The 19,203-nt window shown below is 44.2% G+C and overlaps 1 protein-coding gene and 1 long non-coding RNA gene across 6 annotated transcripts in view; one reads left to right on the top strand and one right to left on the bottom strand.

Annotated features, from left to right (window-relative positions):
- Positions 1 to 19,203, top strand: part of WDR19 (WD repeat domain 19) — a 105,823-nt gene that overhangs the window by 61,162 nt on the left and 25,458 nt on the right. For 3 of the 4 annotated variants that reach the window (XM_053254052.1, XM_053254054.1, XM_053254051.1), the window contains 4 exons: positions 8,902 to 9,076; positions 11,508 to 11,541; positions 12,406 to 12,518; positions 13,389 to 13,457. In XM_053254052.1, coding sequence (XP_053110027.1) covers positions 8,902 to 9,076; positions 11,508 to 11,541; positions 12,406 to 12,518; positions 13,389 to 13,457 — 391 coding nt within the window. Of the gene's footprint in view, positions 1 to 8,901; positions 9,077 to 11,416; positions 11,542 to 12,405; positions 12,519 to 13,388; positions 13,458 to 19,203 lie in introns of all 4 variants that reach the window. The other variant, XM_053254053.1, reaches the window with a different exon arrangement.
- Positions 255 to 19,124, bottom strand: LOC128326705 (uncharacterized). 2 transcript variants are annotated; one of them, XR_008308213.1, is made up of 4 exons: positions 18,977 to 19,124; positions 14,467 to 14,623; positions 8,892 to 8,974; positions 255 to 843 (listed from the first exon to the last, which is right to left on the bottom strand). It is a non-coding gene; the product is annotated as an uncharacterized LOC128326705 (long non-coding RNA). The 2 variants fall into 2 exon arrangements; XR_008308212.1 differs by lacking the exon at positions 8,892 to 8,974 and adding an exon at positions 2,219 to 2,301.

Genomic DNA, 19,203 nt, shown 5'->3' with positions numbered 1-19,203 from the left:
ATGGTTAAATGACATAAATGTGAATACAATCACCTAAAATGGATATGCTTTAAAATATATTTCAGTGAAACAATTATTTTATGGAACAGTATAGTATTTCTGATTCACCTTGTACTTTCTCAAGTGAGAAAAGATGTCATGTCAAAAAGCAGCTTTAAAAGAACTGCATGAATGGAAAGCAGCATGTGAAAAGATATATATTTATATATATGAATGAATGAATGAATGAACAAACCAATTTCACCTAGTTTTATTATAGAAATAAGTTGCTATCTTCAAACGTTGGATATTTTTTCAGAATTCTGTAGATAGTTTATCAAGGTTCACAGCGACAAGGGCATGGGGAGAACTGAAGAGTTCCGGAGACTGTGGGCTGTGTAGAGGGTTGGGTAAACCAGCTTCCTTTATTCACAATGGCCAGCATAGTGAGACAGTGATAAAATCTTCAGGTCGTGATGGTTGCTGGGGACTCAGAACTTGCCTAGTGTATCAGCCTGAATGCTCTGGAACATCATCAACCATACGAATGCTTACTATGCTTTCAGTTACTGCAACCTGGATGTGAGAGTGAGAAGAGCTCATGGAGAGGAAGGTTCTTTGTCTCAACATGCCTAGTATAGTTGGGGATCTGGATAGAGATCTGATGACCTCCATAAGTGTGGGTTCCGCGCCTATGCAGGACTATGTGGGTAGTGTTCTATAGCTCCTCACTGCACCAAACCGCCTTTTACAGGAGTTCCATTATAACTGGTGGCTCGCCTTCTCAGTTTCTTTCCTTCTCAATTTATTTTTGACCACCTAAGCGCTCAGTACTATGGTTGCTGTTGTTCCTCATTTTAATTTCTAAAAAACAATTTTAAACAAACAAACAAGAAATGAGAACAGGCAGCAAATGGACCATAAGCTGAACCAAAAAAACTTTTAAGAGGTGTTCAAATTGTAGGGCGTCCATCCCATCAACAGACGGCCACCCACTTTGCCTACTCTGCCTTGGGCAAGAGCACAACACGAGCAAATGTAAAGTCTGTGCCTCTTTCTCCAGACAAACTCTGAAATACAGGTTGAGAGCAGCGTTGTTTGAAGACGCCCTCAAACCAGAGACTCCTATGCCCCGCTAACCCACTTCTTCACCATTGGGATCAGCGATGACATCACGGGCTGCATCTCCTTCACAGTCAAAACCCTCGACATTGGAGGCTCCGGCATTGTCGAAATCAGGCCAGTTCAAGGAGCCAGAGCCTCCAGCTCAGGAGAGAGGGGAGTGGAAGCGGCATCACAAGAAGGACAAAGCAAAGAGGGATGAAAGTGCTGAGCCTCCCTCTAAAAAACACAGGGATAAAAACACAGCCCGCACTCCTGTGCATACCCTGGTATCGGGCTCTTCAGCGCTGTCACCAGTCGGGCTACAGCATAATGTACAGGCAACTCCACCATTGGCGGAATGATCCCTTCTTCTGGCCAAAGAAGTAGTACCGACACCAGCTGTTGCTAGGAGACAGCAGCAGCTAGCTATGTCTGCAGTAACCACACAAAGCATTCCATCTGCTCTGTATCGGGCAGCATCCCTTTCTCCACCAATTCCACAACAATCCCCATCCTCCACCACCACCCCGACATCGGACATTTTCTGCAGCCTAATCTCCAATAGATTTCCAGGAAGTGCCTACTCAAATGGTTTTGGAGACTAGTCTGGTCCCTAATTCTGCACAGACTTTGTTAATGCTGCTAGAGTCTAATGAAAGCACCCCCTCTGCATCCACTTTCCTTGGCTTCTTGAGCCATGGTTTAGATGCTGATAACACCTTGCGGGGGAGGGTGGGTTGTGCCACTGGTTGTTTTTGCCACTGGTTGTGCCAAAAATGATGCGTATGTCCCCTGTGAGACTGATACAACAACCATCTAGTTCTTTAGTCCATCCATCTACACCCCATCTCCTTATGCAGAGGCTTCTAGCACAGAAGCATGTAGATTATTCCAAGGATCATAAATTGTTGCCCAGTTGTAGATGGGGTAATACTAGATGTCTTCAGGTAGTGGAATTGCCTGGTTTTAGGTATGATTACCAGGAGTATAAATTATGGAAGGCAAGGGAAAGTGCTTATGAGAATATGATGCCCGCAGCAGTGCAGATGACACCATTGTGCACAGTCCACTCATCCACTGCAACTCAGACCTCTATAGAGGTTCAACCTTCTATGCCTGCAGTGGGTACTCATACCACTAGTGTGATAGCAGCTCCTAGAAGGCCAGCAGTCAGTACACAGACCATACTGTTAAAATGGCATCAGTCTTGGTTTTGATCTGAAAAACAAAAATACAGACTTACAGGATCCAGTTTATGATTTTATGAAGACAGCAGCTGCTCCTCAGCCTGTGTTTCTTCCTATGTTACCAGTCATCTCAAAGGCAGCACAGTCAGCTTGGCTGTACTCCAAACCACAACTCCTACATCAAAGTGACTAGAGAACCTTTATAGAATTCAGGAGGATGAGAATGAGTACTTGATGAAGCATCCAGTGCCTAACTCACTGGTTATTGATTGTCCATCTTCATCAAAATCAGGCTACAGACATACTACCCCTGCAGATAAGGAGGGATGAAAACTAGATGTCTTGGGAAGGAAGACATATTCAACTACATGTCTAGCATTTAAGATAGCAAATTATATGGCTTGTATGGCCAGATATACCCACTCACTGTGGGATTCACTTTATCAGGAGCAAAAAAGTTTGCCTGAGATTTACCAAAAGCAGTTTGAGGAAACACTTTACAAAAACTACTACTCTAATACATCAGCAGCTTCGTAATGCTAAGCATCTAGCCGAGACGGAGTCAAGAATGCTGGCTGCAGCCATAACACTACGGAGACACACCTGGCTGCGATCAACAGCTCTGCAACAGAACATAAGAGGAAAAAACAGAGTACCTGCCTTTTGATGGCAAGTGCCTCTTCTGTGAACTATTGCATCTATACATTCCGAAAAGAGATGGGGGCATTCGTCCAGTCATGGACTTGCGGGGTCTGAAGCTGTTTATCGATGTGAGAACATTCCGGATGATAGCGTTGCTACATATTCTTCCTCTACTACATGGAGAGGAATGGGTTGCAACACTGGATTTAAAGGATGCGTATTTTCGCATCAGAATACAGGTGAGTCACAGAAAGTTCCTGTGCTTCACGGTGGGCATGAATGTATACCAATACAACATACTTCCATTTGGGTTGTCCACAGCACCTCATGTATTCACCAAGTGCATGGCTGTGATAGTGGCACACCTGAGAATACAAGGTGTAACTGTGTGTCTGCACCTGGATAACTGGCTCCTTACAGCAAAGACCAGGGAGGAGTTAGATTTGCAGATCTCGGCATTGCTCCACCTGCTGGAGGAGCTCGGGATCCAGGTAAATTGGAAAATGTCATACTTTACCCCTGTGAAAAGAATAGAATACACAGGGGCACTCTTGGACACAAAGGAACAGAGAGTGCTTCTCTCAAGGGAATGTTTTTGCAGAATAAGGGACTTAGTGATGCAGTTTCAGTAGGTACCATCTCAGTGGGCACATACTGTGCAAAGGCTGTTGGGGCTGATGGCATCATGTACAATGTCTGTGAGGTATGCCAAACTGTGAATGAGAAAATTGCAATTCTGGTACCTGGCAACATTCTGCCCCAATATAGACAATCCACTCATGCATCTTACAGTGCCCAGGAATGTACTGGCAAGCTTGAAGTGGTGGACTGCAGAGAAGAACTTGCAACGGGGCATACCATTCAGAGTTCCACAGCCTACAGCATGGCTAACCATCAATGCATCTCTCCTTGGCTGTGGGGTGCATTCAGGGGTTTATCAAACTCAGGGAGTGTGGACTCCAAGGCAGCGAAGTATACTTGTCAATTTTTGGCTGTATTTTTAGGCCTCAAGTCCTTCAAGCCTCAGCAAAGCATCCATGTTATTCAGGTGCTGCTGAACAACACGACGGCAGTAGTTTGCATAAACAGACAAGGAGGGATGGTATCCTGCTTATTGTTCCAGTTGAATCAACAAATCTGGAATTGGTGTATTGCTCAACAGATAGTCATTCAGGCGATACACATAAAGGGAGTAAACAATACCCTGGCAGATGCATTGAGCAGGACTCGGGTGTTGAGACAACATGAGTGGTCCATGAATTAGGAATATCTCTTGCCAATATTTAGCACTTGGCGTGCTCCCAGGATAGACCTATTTGTTACCAGGGAGAACAAGAAATTCCATGCTTACTTCTTGAGGGTGGGAATAGGTCAGGCCACGAAGGGGGATGCCTTCCAGTATGCCTGGACTCAAGGGTACTTTTACATATTTCCGCCTTACCCACTGTTGAGCAGGGTGGTGGCCAAGATACTGCAGGACAAGACACACTGCATTCCAATAACCCCCTGGTGAGCAAGACAGTCGGGGTTTCCTCAAGTACTCAAACTGTCCAAGGGGAAATACCACAGGCTACCACAATGTGCAGATCTCCTCTCCCATGAGGGAGGTCTGGTGCTTCATCCAAGTCTAGGGACCCTGTGCCTAACAGCCTTGGGAATAGACTTTTAGCCAAAATTTTACTTAATGAAAGGAAAACATCCAATAGGAGAAATTACGCTTCTAAGTGGAGACGTTTCAAAGAGTATTCTAGATTGCACAGTTTTAAACCAGGTTTGGCAAAGATCAGGCATGTGCTGCTCTATTTGACCAGTTTGGAGCAGGGTGGGCTAGCGAATGTTTCTGTGAACATCCACCTGGTGGCCTTGTCATCATGCCACAAGGGATGGGATGGAAAGACTGTCTTTTCACATCCTGAATGTAAACGTGTCATGATAGGAATAAATTTATATCTTCCGATACGTAGGTCAATGGAGTCTATGGTCCTTGCTGCATTGACCGAAATGCCATTTGAGCCAATGGTTACAGCCACATTGAAGAATGTTATGCTAAAGACAGATTTTTTAATTGCTGTTACTACTGCACATAGAGTGAGTGAGTTGACTGCGTTACAAGTGGATGAACAGTACACTGTTCTTCCAAGATAAAGTTGTTCTCTGTTTGGATCCAGAGTTCTGCCCCAAAATTGTTTCAGACTTCCATCTGAACCAGAATATTTTTCTTCCAACCTTTCCAGGCAACTGGAAACTAGTCTGGAACAGGTGTTGCATGCTCTAGAAGTATGGAGGGCATTGCTCTTTTACATTAAAAGAGGTATTCCATAGAACAAGACGCTTTTTTGTATCGTTCAAGGGCAGGGCAAAAGGGTATCTAATTTCCAAACAACGTATGTCATACTGGTTAGATCTGGAGTGTGATCCGTTGCTTTCATAGGAATGGTTTCTGCGCCTGCACAGGGATCTCACTCATCGATTAGCTAGCTCTTCGCGCTGTCCCCAACTGCCAAGCACGTAATCATGCTTCCGTTATCTTAGGCAGTTAGGGCGCGCTTTAGTCAGTTTCTGTTAGACCACCATTGCGTCTACACCTCGGATAGCTTTGCTCCTCGGACATACTTCTTTTAAACGTTGGATAACGTTTTGGACCGGACGACGACAAATGATTGGACTGCATGGGAGGTCTTGCAGACATCGACCGCTACTTCCCAGAAGTTAGAGGGTCTCTACTCCTCTCTACTTCAAGAGGAGGAGAACACATACCTAATGAAACGTCTGGTGCCGAACTCGTTGGTGGTTGAGTGTGCCTCTTCAAAGGGAGGTTAGCAACATTCAACACCTAGTGACAAGGAGGGCAGGAAACTTGATGTGTTAGGACGTAAAGTCTATGCTACGTCCAGTTTGGCTATTAAGATCGCCAGCTATTCTGCATGCTTAGCCAGATATGGGCACCATCTTTGGGATGTCCTATTTCAAGACTCAGCGATGATGTCACCACAGGAATTCCAAGAGAACTTCAGAAAGACCTATGAAAAGGCAACAGTGGTGACTAGACATCTCCTGAGCACTTTTAAACGTGCTGCAGAGACGGAGTCTCGCGTGATGACAACTGCTGTGACTACGCCGCCATGCATGGCTACACTCCACAGGCCTGCAACAAGATATGCGGGATAGGGTGGAGCACTTGATGGCAAATGACTCTTTGCCGAAGCCACAGATACAACAATGCAATCCTGGAAACAGTCTAAATTTACAGCTAAAACTTTCATGACTGCCGGCACAGGCGGCCAAGGGTCGCGCGGTCCGTCATAAGGCAGACAACAGTATCGCTCTGGATACAGGCAGGAGAGAAGGGATTATAGAAGGCAGTATAAACCTTATCAATGTAACAAATCCTATGGCCAGCGACAAAGAGGCCAAAAGCAAAATAAAGAGCAGAATAAGCAATCTCTTTGATGGCCAGGTCCATCCACTTCCACAATGCATGACAACACAAGCTTCAGCACCCAAGGCCCAAACCACTGGCCTTGTGATTGCCAATGTCAACATCAAGTTGGCAAGCCATGCTCAAGCATGGCATAATATAACATCAGATCAGTGGGTGCTGACTATTATAAGGTCTGGCTACGCGATAGAGTTCAGAAATTTGCACCCTTTCAGGGCATAAAATACACCAGACCGACCCAGGTACTCCTGGACGAAGTGCAAGTGTTATTGGAGAAACAGGCAATCATGCAAGTGGAGGGGATGGACATGTTGTGGGGATTTTATTCCCGATATTTCCAAATCCCCAAGAAAGATGGGGGCATATGAGCAATTATGGACTTGAGGGACTTGAATTGTTATTTAGAGAACAAGAAGTTCAGAATGATAACTTTGCAAGGAATCCTACACCTCCTGGTGCAGGAGGAGTAGGCGGCGACATTAGCTCTAAAGGATGCATATTTTCATGTGGGGATTCGCGAGAGCCACCACAAATACCTAAGATTCACAGTCGGAGATACAGCATACCAATATGTCGTGCTGCCATTCGGCCTGTCCACAGCATTGCGTGTATTCACGAAGGTGATGGCTGCGGTAATAGCATTCTTAAGAACAGAGGGGGTGCTTATTTATCCCTGTCTGGATGACTGGCTGCTGGTCAGAGACATGAAAGAAGGGTTATGTTTGCCGATCCAATTTGTGCTTCGTCTCCTGGAGAACTTGGGCATCAGAGTGAATTTTAAAAAGTCAAGGTTAGAACCCCAGAGGCGGGTGAGTTATATAGGTGCGGAACTGGATATGCAAGGAAAAAGAGCTTACCTACCAGAGCCCAAATATCGGCAGATCAGGGAGCTTGTCCTTCGTTTCCAGGGCCTGCCACAACAACTAGCAGAGCCGATTCAACAACTACTAGGTCTCATGGCGTCCTGCAAGACGATGGTGTGCAGTACTCATCTTCATATGAGACCTCTTCAAGGATGGTACCTCAGCAACTTTTGGCCAAATCTGGACAGTCAGCGAAAGATACTAACGCTGCTGCATCATGTGTTGAAGTCGTTAGACTGGTGGACAATGTCTACCAATCTACTCGCGGGCGTACCTTTCCAACTGCTCACGCCCATGTGTGGGGCTGACAACGGATGCCTCCCTTTGGGGGTGGGGCGCACATTGCCAACACCATCAAGTACAGGGTCAATGGTCAGGACAGACAGACAGCAGAGAAAGAGCCACATAAACTATCTCAAACTCCTCGCTGTGTTTCTAGCGCTAAAAGCGTTCCAGCCACTGTTGCGAGGGAAAGTAGTGCAGGTCTATCTAGACAATACTACCGCGATAGCATACTTGAACAAACAAGGAGGAACAGTTTCACACTCTCTCTGTCGATTGAGTCAACGGATTTGGACATGGTGTATAGCCCACATGATAACCCCAATGGCTTTGCATATAAAAGGGGAAGACAATGTGCAGGTGGTCGGCCTCAGTCAGACGTTGTTGCACAACCAGCACCACGAGTGGGAGCTCAATATGGTCTACATGAAGAATGTATTCAACGACTGGGGTTGGCCAGAGATAGACCTCTTTGCGACTGCTGTGAACGCAAGGTGTTGGGCATACTGCTCACGTGCAGGAATCGGCAAAAACTCCCTGTGAGATGTGTTTCAGCTCAAGTGAACCAGGGGACTATACTATCTGTTTCCACCACAGCCATTGATAACTCGAGTGGTATCTCAGCTGCTCAGGGATGCCATGAGAGCCATTTTGATAACGCCATGGTGGCCCCGACAACAGTGGTTCCCAATGGTATTATGGCTGTCCGGGGGGACATATCACAAGCTGCCAAATCAACCAGATTTGCTGACACAAGGTCACGGGGTGATTCGACGCCCACAGCTAGCAACATTAAAGTTAACTGCATGGCAAATAAATTATTAGCTAAAATTCTATTAAATAATAGAAAGTGGTCCACAAGACTAAATTATTCTAGCAAGTGGGAAAGATACAAGCTATATGCTAGGCGTCACGGTTTCTTCCCTGGAAGGGCCACAGTCAGACAGGTATTACTATATATGACGACGCTCAAAATGACAGGCCTGGCGAATACGTCATTGAAGGTTCATTTGGTGGCAGTCTCTTTTGAACACAAAGGGTGGGGAGACACAACGGTGTTCTCCCATCCAGAGAGCAAGAAGTTTCTAAAAGGCCTTAATAACTTGTTCCTGCCATTACGACGGCCGCATCAACAATGGGATTTAACTTTGGTGCTACATGCGTTAGTGCAACAGCCGTTTGAACCGATGGTGCAGGCTTCACTAAGGCTAAAAATATTAAAGACTGTCTTCTTGATCACATTCACGACAGTGAGGAGGGTCAGTTAGTTGGCAGCCCTTCGGGCAGATCGACCCTACACACAGATATTCCCAAAGTTGTGATGCAGTTAGACCCGCGATTCCGACCCAAGATTACAACAGACTTTCATATTAACACAAATATAATTTTGCCTACCTTCTTTCAGACTCCTGAAACACAGCTGGAGAGAACTCTGCATGCACTGGATGTGTGGTGGACTCTGCTATACTACTTGGCAGCTACAAAACATACGCACCACAAGAAAACTCTTTGTGATGTACAGAGGGAAATCTAAGGGCCAGCCAGTTACGAGACAAAGGCTGTCGCAATGGATTGTTCAGGTGATCAAACAGGCATTTACAGGGCAGGGGAGGACCCCGCCAGAGTCCATTACAGCTCATGCCACAAGAGCATACGCTTCTTTGGCAGCCAACTTAGCAGGCATTTCAATGGCAGAGATATGTAAGGCAGCAACCTGGTCTTCGGACCAGCCATTCATTAAACATTATGCTATTGACTTGAGACAGACAAGAGAAGGAGAATTCAGACATGGAGTCCTGAAACAAATCCTGCCATGATTATTAAAGGCATTATGGACCCACCACCTGGGTTTTTTCTCAGCTGGCTAATCACCCATTCCTATGAATGCAATGGAACACACTCCAGATAAACAGGTTACTTACCTGTAACCGATGATCTGGAGGTGATCCGTTGTATTCATAAAACCTGCCCAACCTCCCTGCAAGGATGGGAAGGCAGGGTGAGCAGATATATTTATACTTGTTGAAGAAGGCAACTTACGGTCCGCCAGAAACTGACTAAAGCGCGCCCTAACTGCCTAGGATAATGGAAGCACGATCATGTGCTTGGCAGTTCGGGCCAGCGCGAGGAGCTAGCTAATCAATTCGTGAGGTCCCTGCGCAGGCACAGAACCCATTCCTATGAATACAACGGATCACCTCCAGATCATCTGTTACAGGTAAGCAACCTGTTTTTGAGTTGATTTACTGGGCATATAAGCAGCAGAAGGTGGATCTGCCAAAATCGATTAGGACTCATTCAACTAGGGCTTATGCGACTTCAGCTGCACATCTGTCTGGCATAAAATTTAAAGAGATTTGTATGGCTGCAACTTGGTCATCAGAGCAAACATTTGTGAAACTCTATGCTTTGGATCTCTTCTCTGTTGCAGAGGCTAATTTTGGAAGAAGTGTTCTGAAGAAGGTGTTGCTGTAGCTTACTGCACCCTCCGCCATTCTGGGTAGCTCGCAAAACACCCATACTTATGGAGGTCATCGGATCTCCATTCAGATAAACAGTTTACTCCCCTGTAACAGATGATCTGGAGGAGATCCAATGACATTCAAAAGACCCTCCCAGGCTCCCCACAGGGGTAAGCCTGCAATACATTCTCCACTGTGATTTTGTTAAATGTTGCCTTTGGTGGTTTTTTGCAACAACATTGAAACGATAATTTTAAAAAAACTTGTGTGTGTGTATGCGCACGGGTGTACACGCATATGAGAGTTATAAAAAATAAAGGTGAAATCAACTTACTCTTTGAGTTGCACTGGTGGTTTCAGTGCATAGCTGGCCAAAAAGAAGGAACTGAGAAGGAAAGTGCCCATCCACCAGTTATAACGGAACTCCTGCATGAGCAGGGAGGTGGTTCTGGGCACAGTGAGGAGCTATAGAATTCTACCCAGATAGTCCTGCACAGGTGCAGGACCCATACTTACGAATATCATTGGATCTCCTCCAGATCATCTGTTACAGGTGAGCAACCTGTTTTTCTGTACCCTTGCTATTTTCAGGGGCTGAATAGAGGCCACTCATACTGTTCTGCCCACCTGATTCCTAGTGAATTTGCAAGCATGCAGTCTCCACATCTGCCCCCAGCATGCCACTAGTGAGGGCAGGATCATGACCTGTTTTTTTATATAGAATGTAACCTATAGGCAAGTCCTGTTTTATTTTGCTAATCATTATACATCATCTAGTGCTTTATCAATAATTATTAATAATAATATTAAAATAGTTGGCATAGGAATCCAAGAATATCCTTCTAAATTCTTTGACTGACATTCTGTGCAGTGTTAGAATTGTGTAACAAGAGTTGTGTCATTGGAAGGCTCCTGCATTGAGCTCCGTGCATTGTGTTACCAAACAGGAAGAGGAGCATGAAGGGGGAGGCTGAAGTGATTTTTGCTGCTCTCACCTCTCTCCAAAGGATTTTTTGGCTTCAGGGATATGTGACCTGTGCAGCCCTCAAGGCCATATTCCTGAAGTCAAAAAGTCCTTTTGGAGGAAGGAGAGAGCAGCAAAAATTGCTCTAGCCTCCCTCCCCACCCCAGGCTCACTTCCTTGGCAGCATATTGCATAGATCTGTGATGCAGAGTTTTCCACCAACTCAGCTCCTTTTCATAGTTCTAACACAATACAGAATGTCATCTTTTTTAAAAAAAGAAAAATCTCTGTGCTCCCTTTCTGCCTCAAAAGGACCCACAACACAGTTTATAACCAGCTATGGGAGATGTTAATACTGCTGCTTCAATATTAAAAATATTGTAGATTGTTCCTTTAAATTGCTACATTCATTGCATGTCTAAGTAAATATTTGGAGTCTGCTCGTGATCATTTTTTAAATTTAAATGAATTACAACATTATTCATTCTGTTTAGATTCTTTTTGAAACTGGGTGATTATGGTTCTGCTATCCAGTTTTTGGTGATGTCCAAATGTAATAACGAAGCTTTCTCCTTGGCCCAGCAGCACAATAAGATGGAGATCTATGCTGACATAATTAGTGAGTATTGGAAACTGTGATGGTTGTTCAGAGTTCTGTACGAGTACATTGACTTTCGCCTTTCCTATATCCAATGTTCAGTGTGGGGCCTTTACTGTTGGAAATGCATTGAATTAGTGTGTAGCTATGCCAGTTAAAAATTCTTAGGAAAGTACAAAGTTCTGTTAATTATGCTGTAAAACATGTTAGGGTAAATTTATTGCCAAAATTCTCAAATATTTTGCAGAATTATAGGAGAAGAGCTGGTCTTGTGGTAGCAAGCATGAATTGTCCCTTTTGCTAAGCAGGATCTTCCCTGGTTTGCATTTGAATGGGGAACTACATGTGTGAGCACTAAAATATTCCCCTTAGGGGATGCGGCTGCTCTGGGATGAGCACCTGCATGCTTCCTTCTTGGCATTTCCAAGAGAGGGCTGAGAGAGACTGCTGCCCAGGGGTGTAGCTATAATTGAGCAGATGGGTTCAAAGAACCTGGGGCCCCCAGCTCCACCCCTCCTTATTTTCTTCATTATCTCCCTCACTCTGAGGGGCCATTGGGGAGAGGAGCGAACAAGGACCCTCTCCCCAACCTGCGCCCCTGCTCCTGCCCGCTCCTTGGAGAAGCCACTGCTATATTCGAATAAATGAAATTGAATAAATAATAATATATTGAACTACTGTAGATGGGCCGCTGGTCTGATTCAGTTTTTAAAAGGCAGCTTACAAATGTTAACAAATGTTATGTTTCTTACTATGTTTACTGTGTTATGTTTATTTTGTTTACAAAATAAAAATTAGAAATCCACTCCTGAACTTTTTCAATTTGCAAATTATGGACCTCTTCAAAGGAGAAGAATTTAGGGTTTGTTTGTTTTTCATTTGCAGGTTCTGAGGACACCACTAATGAGGACTATCAAAGCATTGCCTTATATTTTGAAGGGGAGAAAAAGCATTTTCAGGCTGGCAAATTTTTCCTTCTGTGTGGGCAATATGCACGAGTTAGTATTAAAGTATACATACAACCTTACTGGGTCAGACTAAGGGCCATACTAGATGTGATATGGGAGATCCATGATCTCCCAACCACTTTATCTTTGCTTAAAAGCAGCTACAGGTATGGGCTAACGAATACAAGGTTCTGAAGTGTTCCTGTCTTGCAACAGTGATTAGCTTGTTTGACCTTAAGCAACATCTTTAGCATCTCATTTGCCAAAGCATGTTCCTTCTATGAGAAGATGTAGGAGAGCAGCTGTAACCTCTATATGCAAAAGATTCTAGCATTGAGGCCATTTGCTGCAAATAGCTGCATCAGGAGCAAATGGCCAGGGCGTGCCGCTTTTTTGCCAGAAAAGAGGCACAAGAAGAATGAGATCACCTACTTTCCATGTGTACCACATTTCCAATCCGGATTAGGGCCCACGGCAACCGCTTTTTATTTAAAAAGAGAAATTGCCAGTCTTTAGAGGTGTGATTAACTGTGCATTTAACCCACTTTGAAATCTGGCTCACACTCATCTGTATTATCCTCTAGGAACTTGAAGATCATTACTTCATGAAGTAGAAACAGTGTGGGGCATTGGATTATTGCTCTGTTCTCCCAGAATATTTCTAAAAATCTCAATCTACCAACATAGCTTGCTGGTTGTTAATGAATGAAAAGTCTATGAAAACAAGTGCTGAAACATGGATACACCCTTCTTACATTTTTCCTCTATGACTTAAAATGTAGATGATACAAAATTTAAGGTTTTTTTGTTTTAAAATAACTCAGATATAGTGCTTTAATCATATCACTAAAACTTATCAAAACAATTTTCATAGCAAAATATATGGTAATTTAATAAGTTATAATGTGTGCTGTTTTTCAGGCATTAAAACACTTTCTGAAAAGTCCAAACACAGATGATAACTTGGCTATAGAAATGGCAATAGAGACGGTAAGAACATCATGTGGGAAGGGAAGGCAAGACCCAAGACTCATCCCTTTAAATTTAATTTTAAATTTAATTTCATTTTAAGTGTAATTAAAAGTGTAATTAGTTAATTACACTATTAATAACACATTTATAGTAATTAATTAGCTAGAGAACCAACACCAGATTAACTTTGTATTATGTATTTGCATTAAACTCTGTATCTTGTTTTTATTCTGAAACAGGACCTTATGCTTATAATGCTAAATATGCTATAAATTGGACCTTCCACCACATTACTTGTAAAAATCCAAGATCTTTCATATGATCTATATCACATTCATAAGCCTGGGTTCTGCACCTGTGCAAGACCTTGTGGGTGGAATGCTCAAGCTCCTCACAGCACTCTAAGTGTGCTGTGCTTTCAGTGTGACCATTTATTTGGTCACACAGTTAAAACACTGTTTCCCTCAGTTCCTTTTCGACCACCTCAGTGTTTGCCTCATCGGGCTCTGCTCCCTGTTGATCTTGGTTCTATAAGATAGACATTTTTCTAGTGACTGGTGTTCTTCAGTCACCCACTGAGGAACTCAAATCCTACTACATGCATGTGGCAGAAATGGCACAAGTGTTGGGCCTTTAGATTCAGAAGCGGACTACTGAGGTCTCTGACCCCACTTATGATTTTATGGCTATGGTATAAATCATCCCAACCGGTGGCATTGCCCATGTTGCTCAGTCCGCTTGGGACATGGCAACCAATTCTAACCCAACCTCTAAACACCTTGAAAGACTTTATAGGGTTCTTGAAGGGGAATGGGCGTTCCTCATGAAACATTTGACCCCAAATTCTCTTGTGATAGATTGTACTACTACAAGCAAGTCCACATGTCGTCATTCCACACCAGTGGATGAGGGCCGAAAAGTTGATGTTCTGCTTGTCTGTCCATCAAGATAGCTAATTATATAGCCTGTATGACTAACTACCATCATTCTATTTGGGATAGTATATATAAGGATATTGGTAACTTACCAGAGGACTTTCAGTGTAAAATCAAGCAGGCCTTTGCCAAGTCTATTGATATTACAAAGCAACATCTTAGCACAGCCAACATCTTGTAGAAACAGAATCTAGGTCCATGGCCACAGCAGTGTCTATCCGTCGCCACACTTGGTTGAGGTCTGCTAATCTGCAAAATGATATGAAAGAAAAAGTAGAACATCTCCCTTTTGAGGGAAAAGGTTGTTTAGTGAGAGCACTGATGAAACAATGGAGAAACTTAAAAAATCAAAACATACTGCTAAGACCTTCACATTTAATACCCAATCCACCTATGCTACTAAGCACTGTCCCTATGGAAGACAGAGACAGTTTTTCAAGTCATCTGACTATAAGGACTACAGAAAGCCTTACCATCATCACCAATGCAAGGGGTTTACCACAAAGGGCAAGCAACATGGTTCTTGTGGGAAACCACAAGATCTATCAAAACAGCACCTTTGATTGTCCGAAAATTCCACTTTTTCCAGATATTTCCTCCGCTCCCTCAATCATCAGATTAGCCCAATATGAACCTGCAAGGCGCAACATAATATCAGATGCCTGGGTGCTACGCATTGTCACCACGGGCTATGCAATAGAGTTCAATAACAAAGCAACCTTTCAGGGGATAAAGTAAACATATGCAACTCCTGCATTGGCTGAGAAAGTGAGGGAACTTCTGGAAAAGAGGGCAATTGCTCCTGTAAGGTGGATATCTCAGAGAGACTGGTTCTAATCCCATTATTTCTAAATTGCAAAGAAGGATGTGGGTATAAGGCCTATCATGGACTTGAGAATTCTGAACAGATTTGTCAATGCAAGGAAATTCCAAATTATAACATTGCAAAGCATCCTGCCTCTCCTTTACAAGGAGGAATGGCTTGCAACATTGGACCTAAAAGATGCGCACTTCCACATTGACATTCAGTCCAATCACAGTGAGAAAGTTTAGGTTCCAATACAGTGTATTGTATTGTGAGATCTAGGGATCCAAATGAATTGGGGGGAAATCACGCTTCAAACCAATTCTGCGGATTCAATACATAGGAGTGATATGCAAGGCGACTTGCAATACATGGAAGGCGACTGTCCCATATGCACACTTGATGATGCAACCACTTCAGCTGTAGTTCCTATCTGTGCTCAAGCCCAATCTACACTGTCAACAGATGTTTTTCGAAATCACTTCACATGTTCTTCATTTTTTGCGATGGTGGACAAGGGAGGTGAATCTGCTTGTGGGTATTGCCTTCAAAGTACCTTCACCTGTCCTCAGAATGTCTACTGATGCGTCCCTATCCGGATGAGGTGCTCATTGAGAGGGACACAAAGTGCAAGGCCTTTGGAATCACCAGCAGAGCAAGCTCCACATAAATTTTCTGGAGCTCATGGCAGTTTACTTAGCTCTAAAACCCTTGCATCCTTTGGTGACAGGGAAGGTTGTACAGATGGAATTAGACAACACTACAGCTATTACATATTTAAATAAGTAGGGTGGCACAGTTTCTCGCTTTCTGTGTGCTCTAGGTGTTCAGATTTGAAACGGGTCTGTTCTATGTCAGGAGCATCCTATCGCCAATCACAAAAGAGGCATAGACAATGTACTTGCCGACCGTCTGAGTTGTACAATGTTCAGTGTCCAAGCCCACAAATGGGAAATTCATCAGGAATGCATAAATCGGGTCTTCTGTCGATGGGGACTCCATCCTTCAACATCTTTGCCACATTACAAAACTGAAAAATAATCTTGTATTGCTCTTGTGCGGGCCTAGGTCATTGCTCCGAGGGCGATGCATTCCAGAGATCATGGAAGGGCACCCTGGTTTACATTTTCCCTCCACTGCCGCTAATGAACAGTTTTGACAAAAATTCTACAAGAGGATGTGAGGTGCATTTTGATCGCTCTTTAGTGGCCACGTCAGCAGTGGTTTGCAATGGTACTTCGCCTGTCTCTGGAGACTCTGAATTGCCAGTGAGGCTGGACTTGCTGTCTCAAGACAATAGCCTGATACTTCATCCAAACCTCAGAATGTTCCAGCTGACAGCGTGGAGGATAGGGTTTTGAAGAAGATACTTTTGAATGTACATAAGAGCTCCTCCAGATGCTCTTATGCTTGCAAAGGGAAACATTTCATTGCCTATGCTTCCTCTAAGGGCTTCAGTCCAAAATAAGCTACAAGGAAACAGGTCTTCCTGTATTTAACTTCTCTGAAACAATCTGGTCTAGCCAACATATCCATAAAAGTTCACCTAGCAGTATTTCTTCAAAACATGATGGTTGGGATGGCAAAACTACTTTTTCACACCCTGATTGCGAGCGCATGAACAATCTACCCCCCAGTCCGTCAGCCTAGAAAGAATGAAGACCGTTAGAAAGTCCAGGTCTTCATTCATATCTTACAAGCGGAAAATGATGGGACAACCTATCAACGTTGGTCCCATTGGCTGGTGCAATTTATTTTTTTTTAATGGCCTATAAAGTACAAGGGACTGAACACATTCTACCAGAGCATATTTTATTTATTTATTTATTTATTGTTAAATTTATATACTGCCTTTCATTAAAACAATCCCAAGGCAGTTTACAGCAAAAATTTAAACACAAGATGGTAAAAAAGACACAATTAAAATATTAAGTGAGAAATATTAAACAAATCTGATTGAAATTTTTAAAACAAAAGCATAAAAGCAATACAGAGTATAAAGAGCAGCAGCAGCAGAGAATCAAATAAATGCCTGGGCAAAAAGCCAAGATTTTACACTCTTTCTAAAAGCTGTGATGGAGACCGAGGAGCGAATAGCCACTGAGAGAGCATTCCAGAGACTGGGGGCAGCAACAGCGAAGGCCCTGTCCCGCGTGCATGGCAATCGAGTCTCCCTCATTGTCGGCACCCAGAGTAGAGCCCCCTCAGATGACCTCATCAAGCGGGCAGTAACCCTTGGGAGCAGGCGGTCCATCAGGTATCCGGTGCCCAAACTGTTAAGGGCTTTAAAGGTCAAAACCAGCACCTTGAATTGGACCCGGAAACAAACTGATGGCCAGTGCAGCTCTTTCAAGCAGCTCTTTCAAAATGGGTGTGATGTGCTCCCATCGGGCAGCTCCAGATAAAACCCTAGCTGCCGCATTTTGCACTAGCTGCAGTTTCCAGATATTCTTCAAGGGCAGCCCCACGTAGAGCGTGTTACAGTAATCTAGCCGTGACATGACTAAGGCATGGGTAACCATGGCCAGATCTGTCTTCTCGAGAAAGTGATGCAGCTGGCACACTAGCCGAAGCCGTGCAAAGGTACCCCTGGCCACCGCCTCCACCTGAGCTTCCAAAAGCAGAGCCAGGTCCATTAGTACCCCCAAGCTGCATACTTGCTCCTTCAAGGGGAGTGCAACCCCATCCAGAACTGGTAAAATCTCCTCATCCCAATTGGCTCTCCTACTGACCAAAAGTACCTCCGTCTTGTCCGGATTCAATTTCAGTTTATTAGCCCATATCCAACCCATCACGGCCTCCAGCCCCCGAGTCAGGACATCCACCACCTCCCTAGGATCAGGTGACAAGGAGAGATAGAGCTGAGTATCATCCACATATTGCTGACAACTCAGTCCAAGTCTCCGGATGACCTCTCCCAGCGGTTTCATGTAGATATTAAACAGCATGGGGAACAAGATCGAACCCTGCGGGACCCCACAGGCCAACGGCCACGGGGCCGAGCAGTAGTCCTGCAGCACCACCTTCTGGACCCTCCCTCCAAGAAAGGAGCGGAACCACTGCAACGCAGTACCTCCGATTCCCATACTTGAGAGGCGGCCAGAAGGATACCATGGTCGATGGTATCGAACGCCTCTGAGAGGTCCAGCAGAACCAACAGGGACACACTCTCCCTGTCTAGTTCCTGGCATAGGTCATCCACTAGAGCGACCAAGGCAGTCTCAGTCCCATATCTGGGGCGGAAGCCAGATTGAAAAAGGTCCAGATAATCTGTATCATCCAAGACCCTCTGCAGCTGGGACACCACCACATGCTCTATCACCTTGCCCAAAAATGACAGGTTCGAGTTGTCCGGGTTGGAGGAATCAAGGGAGGGCTTTTTTAATAGTGGTCTTACCATCGCCTCCTTGCGGCATGATGGCATCTTGCCCTCTCTTAATGAGGCATTAATAATATGCAGTCTGTGCTGCCCATTTATTTGGGATTAGGATGAAAGATATTTGTCAGTTGGCTACTTGGTTGCCAATCTGCCTTTCGTGAAATATTTATGCATTAGATCTTCGCTTGGCTGTTGCAGCTAATTTTGGAAGGAATGTATTGAAGAGGGTCTCGCAGTAGCTTACTGCTCCCACCATCCTGGGTAAGCTTTCTAATCACCCAGGCTTATGAATGTGCTATGGATCACATTAAAGATAAACAGGTTGCTTAGTTGTAACTGTTGATCTTTAAGTGATCCGCAGACATTCATAAGATCCCCCCAAGCCTTCCCACAGCAGTAAGACAGGGGCGTTTCTTACCTGTTGTGTTGTATGTTGTTGCTCTTAAGTTACAGGAAAGTCATCTAACACGGTGGTTGTCCCGGAACCAATGGAAATGGCATTCTAACTGCCAAATAAACAGTCATGTTGAACGCACTGTGTGCTTAGAGCACCACAAGGAGCTTGAGCATTCCACCCGTGAGGTTCTGCACATGTGCAGAAACCAGGCTTATGAATATGCATGGATTACTTAAAGATAAATAGTT

Source organism: Hemicordylus capensis, chromosome 5 (assembly GCF_027244095.1).
Source record: "Hemicordylus capensis ecotype Gifberg chromosome 5, rHemCap1.1.pri, whole genome shotgun sequence".
NCBI classification, from domain to species: domain Eukaryota; kingdom Metazoa; phylum Chordata; class Lepidosauria; order Squamata; family Cordylidae; genus Hemicordylus; species Hemicordylus capensis.
Note: the sequence above shows the minus strand (reverse complement) of the source record. Positions and strands in the feature narration are given on the sequence as shown.